The sequence below is a fragment of the Aulostomus chinensis genome, chromosome 2 (assembly GCF_037954235.1).
Source record: "Aulostomus chinensis isolate RoL2024-O1b breed Wild chromosome 2, RoL_Achi_v1.0, whole genome shotgun sequence".
Classification (NCBI taxonomy): Eukaryota; Metazoa; Chordata; class Actinopteri; order Syngnathiformes; family Aulostomidae; genus Aulostomus; species Aulostomus chinensis.
The window spans coordinates 7,830,327-7,842,418 of record NC_141321.1 but is presented as its reverse complement, the minus strand read 5'-3'; the positions used below and the strand labels follow the sequence as shown (position 1 = coordinate 7,842,418).

Here is a 12,092-nt window from a genome sequence, read left to right as displayed (position 1 = left end):
GGTCCCACATTTTTGGTTCTCTCCGGGTTCTCCGGGTTCCTCCCACATACCGAAAACATGCACATTAGGTTAATAGGAGACTCAATTAGCAGTGGCTGTGAATGTGAGTGTGAAAGGCCAGTGAACGCTGAGTTGCTCCAGCTCCTCGTGACCCTGTTCAGGAGCAGCAGTGTAGCTTGTGGATGGATGACCGATGAATGACTTAGAGAAAGTGAACAAATGTGTCCTCATCAACATGCAGGTGGAGGGTAAGGAGGACGATTCTGACTCAGAGCACTGGGGGGATCGGGCTACATCAATCGACATATCAGACGAGGTCTTCGAGCGTACAGAGGCCGGAGCCTACGAGCGCCACCAGATGGAGAGGCGACGTCTTCAAGCCAAGCAGCAGCACTCGGAGAGGCGCAAGGCCTGGCTGAGGAAGAACCAGGCCCTGCTGAGGGTCTTTCTCTCCTACTGCAGCCTTCATGGAGCCAAGGGGGGAGGAGTCACCTCTGTGCGCATGGAGCTGCTTTTTCTCCTGCAGGAGAGCCAGCAGGTACTCACACACTCCTAAAACTCCATCTCATGTCATTACCAGCTAGTTGAGTGCAAACCACAGATCCACACGTTCTCTGACTCTGCAGGAGACCACCGTGAAGCAGCTGCAGTCTCCCCTGCCTCTGCCCACAACACTTCCTCTGCTGTCAGCTTGCATCGCCCCCACCAAGACAGTCATAGCCAATCCTGTGCTCCACCTCAGTAATCACATCCATGATATCCTCCACACCATCACACTCATGGAGGCTCCGCCGCATCCAGACATGATCGATGACCAGGTCAGACCTCTAATCTTAGCTGTGAATCCTCTCATGGCCATTTGCATGGATTATTTTGGAGCTGAAGAATTGACATTGTTCTTATCTTTTCCTCTCAGGTGAATGCTCTGCACACACTGGCAGCATCTCTCTCTGCTTGTGTCTATCAAGCACTGTGTGACAGCCATAGTTACAGGTATTCTCTCTCTCTCTCTCTCTCGCTCTCTCTCTCGCTCTCTCTCTCTCTCTCTCACACACATCCTTGTCTTTGCTAACCACACCTTCATGCTGGGTGTATTTGTCAAAATGTGAATTTCTAACATCTTTTCTTTTAATTTGCAATGAATCATTGTCTGGCCTGACTCCCAGCTCTCTGTGACTGACTTTGCAGCAGCCAGACAGAGGCCAATCAGTTTACGGGAATGGTGTACCAGGGCCTGCTGCTCAGTGAGCGGAAACGACTCCGTACGGAAAGCATAGAGGAACATATCACTCCTAACTCTGCTCCTGCGCAGTGGCCAGGTACCACACTTCTTGAACACAATACATCTTTTGTTTGGTTTTACAGGATCCTCTTGCTATCAGTGACTGGCTTTCAATCACTCTGCATTTAACATGTTAGTCACACTACACGTTTGAGTTAGCAGATAGCTTTAGAGAGCTGATTTTCCCTAACCCTCTTTGAACCCTCAAAAATTGAATGTCGCATCTGTGTGGGCATCACTGACATGACGGAAAGAGGATATCTAAAGCAGAGTGAGTGGATGAGTAGAGCAAAGCCGGGCAGTGTGTGTTTATGCAGAGAGACAGATGGTGTTCTATAATAGGAGCCTCATGGCCTCTGGGAAGGAAACAGAAAGACAGACTGACGGCACCATCAAGCAGAAGCTGTATAAATGAGTTCTATTTAGTCAGAAAACGTGTTGTTAGAGGTATTTAATGAATTACAGTTAATCTATTACTCAAGGTCTATGTTGTGTCTGTGTGTGTGTCTTCTCTCTCCAGGTGTTTCGTCTTTGATTTCACTGCTGACGACCGCCAGGGAGGAGGACCAGCCGAGGCTCAACGTGCTATTGTGTGAAGCGGTCATAGCTGTCTATCTGGCATTGCTCATCCATGGCCTGGGCACTCACAGCAGCAACGAACTCTTCCGGCTCGCAGCGCATCCCCTCAACAACCGCATGTGGGCTGCTGTGTTTGGAGGGGGAGCCAAAGTCATCATCAAGCCCAAGAGGCTTGAGGCCCCACCAGGTATAATTATTAATTATTCTTATATTGTTAAATAATTTCACCTCTCTGTTTGTCTTATTTTAGTCGTGTCCTTGGGCTTCTCAGTCTGTCCCCACTCCTACACCATTTCCGTCATGTCTTCTCCTGCATTTGTTTGGGTTTTCCATCCTGACTCTCTCTGATCTGAGGCCGTACTTCCATTTGTGTGGGCCTGTGTAGTTACGTAGACGACCGCTCTGGCCTCCGAGGATGCTGCTGCCCATGTGTAGTGTCTTGTGTGAGTTTGCCCTCTGCCCTGTGTCCCAGTGCCAGCTGATTTTGAGGCAGCCAGGCCAGAAGAGTGTGCAGACACACGAAGACCTGAGCAGAGCATCACAACACTAAACCCCCAACCCGTCCCTACAGAAACCAAGCACCCCAAACAACCCCTTCCTCCCATTTCAAGGGGAGAGGGGCTGGGCACTGTGGCCCCAGCAACTAAGACCAGCTGTGAGTAACGAGGCTGGTGGATTGCAGTGCTGGTTTGCAGGATCAAAATGCATGGTGACTCTGATGGTTTGCACTGCTGCAGATGCTTGACTTACCTGCTCCACCTCGTGCAGCTACTACTGAATGTCCATTACAAACTACAACTAAAGCACACTCGCGCTATGAAGACAGTCATCTGTGTTCATTGTTATGAAAACCCAGCCAGGTCTGTGTGTGTGTGTGTGTGTGTGTGTGTGTGTGTGTGTGTGTGTGTGTGTGTGTGTCTGTGTGTGAGTGGGCGTGGGTGTGAGTGTGTGTGTGTGTGTACTGCACTGCATGTATATGCTGTGTAATGTCTTCTATGCTCATCTCATGCTGTCCTGTCGTGCCACTGAAGCAACAGCTGGGCCTAGCGAGGAATGTTCAGAGGCCGAGGTTGAGCTCCCCCCTCAGACTAAGTCTGAGGCTAATCCAGGTACTCTTCAAGAGGTCACAGGTCAAATGAGATCCTGAATCAGAAGCTCTTTAAATAACTCTGTTTTGTCCGTTGTGTAGCATGAAATGTTGACACTGTATTTCCTCTAATTTGGCCTGAGCCTGAACTGCACAGGGTGTCAGGCTCTTACTGTGAAACATTGCACAAACGATGAATTAATCCACACTGTCACGTTGTTTAACAGTTACTATGGTAACATACCAACCTCAGATACCTAAAGAACCAGTTTACAACACAGTCAAGAGTCAGTGTTGAAAACAATGACGTTACAAAATGATTAGACCATAAAACACAACTTATCTCAGATGTAAACTGCAGGTCCAGCTGTGTTGTCCCCAGCCGTCCGCTGGTCATAGGCATCAAGAAGACTCTGCTTGCAGACCTGGTTCGCCATCGCATCAGGGGCTCCGACACTTTGATGAGCCCCTTGTATTGAATATCTAGCGACACACAGCACCCGTAGATTGCTACCAACCAGTGCCAGGCATCAGGCAGCTACCGCTATCCCCCACTGGTCTCTCCTGGCCTGTATCGGGGGTTGGCCACTTACTTGTCAGCCAGTCATGATGATTACTTTCTACTGATTTTGTTTAGAGTTTATTTATTAGGATATGTTTGATACTTTCACATTATAATTCTAATATCTGACTCTGAATATGAAGAATTCAATAGTTTATCACTCTTTGAAAGGTCACACTGTTACTATCATTATATCGGTTAATAAATAATCTTAAAATGAAAGTGATATTGTTTATTTCTATAATTTTTGGTCAAATATACCATCTAAAAATATTTGTTATGAAGACAGGCGATGTGTCCATTCACTATCGGAGCCCCAGCGTTTGAACACCAGCCATCATTAGAGGAATTACAGTAATAGTAGAAATGGAAGACAGCGCTTGTAGATCAGTAGTTTGTACAATCGTAGAGGTAGTGAGTCATCCTAGATTTGAGTTGAGTAAGCTTGGTAGGATGGACACCATTTCTGAGGGGCTGTGCTTCAATAGACTGCATGTTCATTCATTATTCATTGGGCCAAAATAATCTCTGCTGGCTCTGTATTTGGAGGAGGGAGATACAGGTTGACATTTAGACTGTGGCGTCTAGCTCGAAGATATGAGGAGCGTTTGAAGAGCTGGCCAAGGGGAGAGGGGATCTTGAATACCAGCCTGTTGGTGGGAGTCACAGGAGCTAATTTGAATCCGCTACCCTTGGGCACAACTAAAGACGTGCATGCATGCTGAGAACACATAGCCATCAGTTCTGAATCTAACAGCCGCTGTTGAAGAAAATCAACAGGGTCCAGTCTCGTTGTGTGCTTGCATTGAAAATGTTAAGCACATGATTGCTCAACAAATCCTCCATCGTGTTTTCAATGTATTTTGTGCAACGCACCTCATCCAACATGAAGCAACAATGTGTGTAGTATTTGTGTAACAGCACTGTCTACTCTGGTTTGTGTCTTATCTTGTTTTGTCTGGTGCCCTGCCAGAGATAGTCACCCAGGATAATAGTACAGGTTTGTGCACAACTGAGCAAGTGTGCTGTGCTTTCATTCTTCATGTTTAGAATAGTGCATTTGAGTCTCTTATTTGAAGTGTGTTGGTTTTCTTTTGTGTTCTGTGACTCATAAAGTTGGAGCAAGCATCATTGTACTGCTGACAGGAAATGTGCTCTGTATCGAGAGTTGGTGCAGTGTGCTTTCTCCTGATCTCTTGATTTTGTGGCCTTACAGTGATGCTAAGTCTCAGCTCCACCTCCTCATGTGTTCAAAACAGTGCCTCAGTGCACACTGCTGCTGCCCGACCTCATCAAAGTTCAAAGACTGAATGATGTGTCTTTGTGTCCTCCACCAGCTGCCCCTCCGCAGCCCCCTGCAGAGGATGTGGACCGATACAGACGCAGATTCAATATGAGGATGCTGGTTCCCGGACGCCCTGTAAAGGAGACGCCTGCCACGCCTCCTCCTGTGCCCACAGAGAGACCCACCTACAGGGAAAAGTTCATTCCCCCGGAGCTGAGCATGTGGGACTATTTTGTAGCCAAGGTAAGGAAGTCTATTCAACGTACATTAAGAGCTGCGATGTACAGTCATGACACAATTACAGTAGATCTCCATCTCTCTGGTTTAATCATCTTTTCATCATTTTTTTTCTTCCCTTCCAGCCCTTCCTCCCGTTGTCGGACAGCAACGCTCTGTGTGACTCGGATGAAAGCGGTGCAGAGGATGATGATGATGACGATGATGCCTTCCTCTCTGACACACAGATAACTGAGCACTCTGACCCCAACTCCTACAGGTAGGGCTCTGTGTCCTCTCTGCCTCTGAACGTGGAGGTGTTGCCTCCAGCTGGAATGATCATGCATTTGTCTTCGTCTGTAGCTGGGCTCTGATCCGCCTGGTCATGGTGAAGTTAGCTCATCATAGCGTGAAGAATTTCCTCCCTCTCACCGGCCTGGATTTCACAGGTACTCACTCACACCGTCACGCTAAACCGCTCCTTAAATGCAACATTTAGATTTAATCTTTAGGAACATATAGAGAAATATTGTGATGTCATCTGAGGGTCATTCTTCCAGTGAAAGGACTCTTTGCTTTTACAGACCTGCCAGTCATCTCCCCTCTCAGCAACGCCGTACTGAAGACTTTGGAGAACTGGGAGCAGCTTCTGCTGGAGTCAATGAACAAGTTTGATGGTCCACCTCCTAACTACATCAACACCTACCCCACAGACCTCAGCGCAGGAGGTGGCCCGGCCATACTGCGCCACAAGGCCATGCTGGAGCCAGATAACACTCCCTTCAAGTGAGCATTTAATCCTACAGACAATTATCGCCACAGTACAAGTCCAAATTTAGTTGTGTTTTCATACCTCAAGCTACTGCTACAACTTTTAACATCCAAACTAGCTGTTAGCATAGATCAGAAGCTCACTAGCCAGTAGGCTGAAAAGGAAATCAATAAAAACAATTGATCAGTTACTTGAAACTTGTCATAGTTGATCTATCTTGAATCTATAAACCAATAGAATAGTGAGTTAAATTGGAAATGGGAAGCTGGATTGATGCTGGCGAGGCAAGGAGGCTGTACTTTAGAGGGAGCTACTGTGTTCTTCCTTTCTTCGGGTCTGTAAATGTTACAACAATATCAGGTGCAAACTCAATGTCAAAGCCCCTCATAACCAGGGACATTTTGAAGTAAAGCCCTTCTGGCTTTTCTTTGCGCTATGTGTGTTACCGGGTTTTGCTAAACATGTTGTATCAGTGACATCAAGGTGTCCTGGACTCCAGTATATGGCCACGCTCTTTCCAGGCACACGCCCTAGACCCCGCTGGATGAGCAGCTAGGCTGAAGCTAAAGGAAGCAGTTGTTCCTTCATTACTTGGTGGTCGAGCTGGAGGCTCTAAGTAACATTTTATCGCCGTCCCGCTGTCTTTGTTTTATGTCAGTTATCAGACCATAAGAGTTAAAAGTAATGTTCTCTATTTACTCTTTCCTGCACCAGCAGATTGAGCAGTGAGTGCTGGGCAGCGCTCAGAATGGGGACCATTCACAGCGGAGTTGGGCGAAAGCGAGGGGCGTGCACAGAGGGGGGCGGAGGGGCGTCAAATATCAATGTCCAAAATCCCAAAAGACCCCAAAATAAGTATAATAGCTCCCCTTGTAGCGCAGTGGGGCTTTTAGCTAATTGCTAACATCAACATATTAGAATAGTCACAATGACAATGATAGCATGCTGATGTTCAGCAGGTGAAGTGTTTTCAATCAGCACTTTTACGTAAGTAGACGCAAACCTTTTCCACTTGGCACAAAGAAAAGGAATATTTTGGTCCAAAGTCACAAAAATATGGTTTGTGTTTGATAAAAGACCTAAATGTAGCCAAATGTGAAAATGTATTTATACTCTAAACATATTTATGGTCATTTTGTAATTTCAGGACAAAGAACCACCAATCGTTTCCAGCCCGACGTCTGTGGCATTTCCTGGTCAAACAGGAAGTCCTCCAGGAGACTTTAATCCGTTACATCTTCACGAAGAAGAGGAAGCAGAGTGAGGTCAGCCGCTCACGAGCATGAACAGCATTCCTTTTTTTTTTTTTATTTTCCCCCCCCCGTGTGATTCAGTTTGCATCTGCTATGATGATTAAACCAGACACTGTTATCGTGTATCGATAGTCGTGCAGTTCACATCGACACCATCACGCTTGCTTTCTCTTTTAATTGATCATTTCCCCAAACACACGAACTGCACTGGCCCAAATCCATAGAAGAAGCACCTCTTCTTACAGCCTCATGTTATTCTCGCTCGTTGACGAGGAAGTAATGGAAAACAAATAAGCCTTAACAGCCACCTGACACTAGATTTCAGCTAACAGTGATCGACTGGACTGGGACATCAAATAGCTTCTCTTAGAAAGTAGGAAGCGAATGTCCTAAGTATTATCTGAGGTGCTTTTTATTATTATCAATAATAATAATAATAATTTGATTCAAGCAAGAAAATGTATTTTTGTTGCTCTGGGCTTTTTTTAAGAATGCAAATGTGATTAAAAATGTAAAGTACATTTGCCTCTGATAGATAATCAACGTGTTTGTGGAGTATTTATCTAAAACGTCAATCCAGGGACACACTGTACACTTGGGCTGATTCAGTATTTGTTTTCTTAATTTTACTTTATTGTGCAGCATGTCTAGGTCGCCATCTTGTTATCTATATTTCGTTTTGTTTTGGGTTTTTTTGCTTTACAAGACACTTGGAGATGATGGTTCACAGAGGTCTTCATCAGAGGCCGTTGATGTGCTTGTGGGGCATTTAGAAACCCAGGTCTTACTGATGTGACTAATGCTCACTGAGCATTTATCTGTTGTCTATGTTTTTATCATTATTATTATTATTATTATTATTATTATTGTCATTATCCATGCTTTGACTTCTCAGATGTCTTAAATCAAGTACGGGACAGTTTACTGGCTCCTGGAGCTTCTGGATAACATGTAGTCACTCTCATGAAAGCCTGCTGCTGCCAGTCCCAAGTGTTTCCTAGCATTTGATTTGTGCACCTAGCAGTCAGATCCACAGCTCCGGCTGCCGGTGCAACCGTAGCTCAGACTTCGTGGTTGACATCAAAGATCCCGTCGACCTTTTTTCATTTTCTTTTCATTCCATGCTTTATTTTTCCGTGTTTGTGCATGTGTTGTGTTGTGTTTGTGTGTCGTGTGTCTATATTGCCTTTGTGTGTGTTGTGTAGTCTGTAGACCACCATATGGACCATGTAAGCCCAAACTGCATAGCAGGAGCTAGCAGTCTCGATAAGGTAGTATCATCTCCTGCGCCAGCGCAGGCCCTGGCTCTGTCTGTCTGTCTGTCTGTCCGAGAGTCACTGCTCAGCCAAGCTTGGAGGAGCAAGTATATGGAACCTGAAAATAATTCCTGTGCACCAATGGCACGTTGGGTTTATATGGGAAGGGGGAGTGGTGGGTAAATGTCTCCTCTCCAGCTTGGCCTGATGCTGACTGCTCTTTCAGTGATTCTGGCACAATCAACTCAGGCTCTCAATGCTTAGATCTAACTATCTTCTCATCCTACTGGGACAAATTTGACATCATAACTTCACTTCCTGTTCCAGCCAATAACATACTCCCCATGTGTTTCTCACACCTTTCTCCTGTCAAGCTGGACTGATTCTTCTGCTCCCCCGAAGCACACTGGCACATACTGTAGACGCACTAACCTGCATGCTCACCGTCAGGGCTGCGTGAGGCTTGCTGATCCTGCAGGGTGTTGTCACCGTGGAAAACAAATCATCAATGTTTTCATTAGCAGAGTGTGCACCTCTACATGTCAAGTTCTCCTGGAACTACCCCCCTCTTCTAATGGACATCAGTACACTCGACGCTACCTTCACATTAGCAGGGATACACTACATTAATGGCTAAAATAATCCTAACCCTCATTTGACAAAACTCTACTGAAAGGAACATTTTTGGGGAAATAATGCTCCTTTACCATCCTCCCCAGAGTCAGAACAAGATTCTGCCCTTTGCAATACATCAGCTGTGACCCACAGAGACCTTTAGACCTTGATTACTACACATTTTAGAATCAGAGACATTGCTGGAACTACTTTCCTGACCTGAAACTAGTTCCAATATCACTGGTTGTAAAATCACAACATCTTTTAATATAAAGGATGTTTCCAAACCGTAATTCTATTAATGCAAACAAAGACTGTTGTGGAGAAAGATTGAACTTGATGACACGTGTGCTAACACACACTTACTATCACTGTGCTGAGCTAACTAGCAGTCAGTCGGTCTCTGTGGGTGTCGGCTCCCTGACGCATCCACAGAGAAGGCGAGTGTTGATGTGTTGTCTGGCTCTTGGGAGGATGGTATACAGAGTATATCCCATAAAGCTGGTGTGTTCCTTTAAGCTCATTGTTAAAAACAAAAACACTCCAGTAGCCCTGCAGCCGCATTCTTGTCATGCTGTCTCTCACCTGAGGGGTCTGTTCTCTCTGTATTTCTAGGTGGAGGCAGATCTTGGCTACCCAGGAGGCAAGGCGAAAATCATCCACAAGGAATCTGATATAATCATGGCATTTGCAATCAACAAGGTATGCTGTGTGACATAGTATAACTATTTTTGAAGTCTCTCGTTTTGGGGGGCATTTCCTAACCATAACAATGATAACAATCTACCTGACATTACCACTTAATTCCAACACAACCTGAATTAACAAAAAGTCTTGTTCACCCCCCCATTTTGTATAGTCCAGTGCTCTTATTACGGTCGGACTGATTAATGTCCTCCACTCTAAGTTATCTTTTCCTCCCTCCTCTGCCTGCCTGCACCCTCTCCCAGGCTAACGCTAATGAAATAGTGCTGGCCTCCACTCATGACGTCCAGGAGGTGGACGTGTCGACTCTGGTGGCTGTGCAGCCCTACACCTGGATAGGTGACGACTTTGATAAGGAGTCACGCAGGTCGGTCACTTTAACACTTTCAATCCTCACTGCCACATAGCTTCACCAACTCAGCTTTTTCAGAAAAAAAAAATCAACATTCTCAGTGACGCTTGTGTTTTGTCTTCCAGCTCTGACGACATTGACTACCGCTCATCTCACACTAACATCGCTCAGGCGAGCTCTGTTCCCTTTGCACCACCGCAGATACCGGTCTCTGCATCCATGCCCTGGCTCGGCAGCGGGCAGACCAGCATGGGAGCCAGTGTGGTACAAGCTTACGCACCACATATACACAAACATACTAGGCATCTGCAGTTGTTGGTGGTTGCCAGCAGGGGGAAACTGAGCTGTCACGAATGCTGGAGGGGCAAAGACTCAGCACACAGGTTCAGGTTGTTTTATTTGTTCCTGCAGGTAAACTTGTGCAGTTAAAAAGTGTTCAAGTCATCTGTGACACATAGTTTCCGTCACCAAAAACATTTATTTCGCAAAGATGCTAAAATGTCTAATAAATACCTGTAAAAACATTTAACTCTGAACAACATAAAAAGGACAAATGAAGTGAAACATTTTAAAAAAACTTGTGGATTGATAAATACGACTTCTAGAAAGAGTTTTTCCTCCAGCTTGCTCATCAGAGCAATTACAGATGAAACAAAACTGCTTTTCTAATATTTGGTTTTACACTTTGGGACTAAAAATGTCTGTCCAGAGCTGAGAAGCTGAAACCCCTTGTGCAAAAGCTGCAGGCTGTCATTTAAAATGGAATCCGCTTTTGGCTGTTCCTGTGTGGTGTACAGGGACTCCTGGTTCTGCTGGGATTCCCCGATCAGCTTGCTGTTGGTCCTCTCACTAACATCCAGAGGCCAACATTAGATGCTGTGGTGAAGTTTTGATTTTGTGGTGAACGGGCCAAGAATTTTATCAAAGATTCTTATCATCAAACACAAAAACAAAACGATCATCAGATTTGGTCTTTAAAAAGGAAACTGACTGCTTTGTGTGTGTTCAGCAGTCTGAGGGCCTTATACGTCATAAGGTTATATTTTCAATTCTTATCAATGCGGAGCAAAACTTGGCAATGAGACTAAACAGCTGGCCTGCTGAGTCTATGTAGGCTGATATAGAGAGGTGGTGTGTTTGCATGACAGAGATGGATTCATATAAACACGGATAGCACCAGCTCTCACAACCGGTTACCCAAGGTACGGATTTGCGTCACACTCAAACACAGCTAGGGTTCTCCATGTCCCAGCCGTGTTGATAAATGTAGAACGTGATAGACAAGCAAGACGAGACAGAGGATACATCCAGGCCCAGCCAACACAGAGGGAGTTCCTGGAGTGTCTGCTTAGTTACTGTAGTCTTTCAGTAGCTGGAGCCTGGGGATCCTCATCCTCTCGTGTGCTGGATATATTCCCCAAACTCACACATCGCTAATTTTAGAAAGAAAACGGAAGTGTACTGAAATACACTTGGTTAAATACAATGACCATGTGACGATCATCATCATTTGCTATATGTACATTATGTTAAATTCCTGGCTTGTTACTCAACATTTGCTGTCACCTAATGGGAGATTCTATGCCATACATTTTGGCACAAAAATAAAAGTCTCTGTAAGGAGTGAAAATTGTGGCCATGAAGATGAATAGAACATTTTTAAGAGCAGTTTAACAACCTCACCCAACCTCCGAGCAGTCCATCAGGAAATGCCTCCCGGACCATGCTCTACCCCAACCAGGTTTGGTTCAAGTTGTCCTCGTAGTTTCCGTATAATCCTGCTCCCAGCCCGCTGAAAACAGAGCCCCTTGGAGGAGGTAGAAGTTATCATTTAACAAACACATATTTCAGGTTTCCCAAAGCAAATGCAAATAAAGGGTTTAGCTTAAAAGCTGTAATTCTCTGGGTGTCAGCCATTTTAGATGAGTGAATGTTTTATTTATGTTTTCCAGATTATGAAGAGGAATCTAAACAACGTGAAGAGAATGACGTCCCATCCGATATATCAGTATTGTAGGTGCCCATATACATTGTCATGTCTCTTTGTCACTATTTTTCTCACTTTCTATGAAATGAATAAGTGGTGTGTGTGTGTGTGTGTGTGTGTGTGTGTGTGTGTGTGTGTGTG

General features: G+C 45.2%; 1 protein-coding gene across 4 annotated transcripts in view; it reads left to right on the top strand.

The window, feature by feature from the left end:
• Window positions 1–12,092, top strand: part of dmxl2 (Dmx-like 2) — a 39,323-nt gene that overhangs the window by 23,693 nt on the left and 3,538 nt on the right. Inside the window, exons 34-49 of one of the 4 annotated variants that reach the window (XM_086225598.1) lie at window positions 242–538; window positions 627–818; window positions 917–993; window positions 1,189–1,319; window positions 1,803–2,048; window positions 2,893–2,970; window positions 4,848–5,038; window positions 5,158–5,291; window positions 5,375–5,460; window positions 5,596–5,797; window positions 6,931–7,048; window positions 8,242–8,307; window positions 9,523–9,609; window positions 9,858–9,979; window positions 10,090–10,228; window positions 11,917–11,977. In XM_086225598.1, the coding sequence (XP_086081724.1) occupies window positions 242–538; window positions 627–818; window positions 917–993; window positions 1,189–1,319; window positions 1,803–2,048; window positions 2,893–2,970; window positions 4,848–5,038; window positions 5,158–5,291; window positions 5,375–5,460; window positions 5,596–5,797; window positions 6,931–7,048; window positions 8,242–8,307; window positions 9,523–9,609; window positions 9,858–9,979; window positions 10,090–10,228; window positions 11,917–11,977 (2,227 nt within the window). Of the gene's footprint in view, window positions 1–241; window positions 539–626; window positions 819–916; window positions 994–1,188; window positions 1,320–1,802; window positions 2,049–2,333; window positions 2,517–2,892; window positions 2,971–4,847; window positions 5,039–5,157; window positions 5,292–5,374; window positions 5,461–5,595; window positions 5,798–6,930; window positions 7,049–8,241; window positions 8,308–9,522; window positions 9,610–9,857; window positions 9,980–10,089; window positions 10,229–11,916; window positions 11,978–12,092 lie in introns of all 4 variants that reach the window. The other 3 variants (XM_086225617.1, XM_086225607.1, XM_086225599.1) reach the window with 3 other exon arrangements.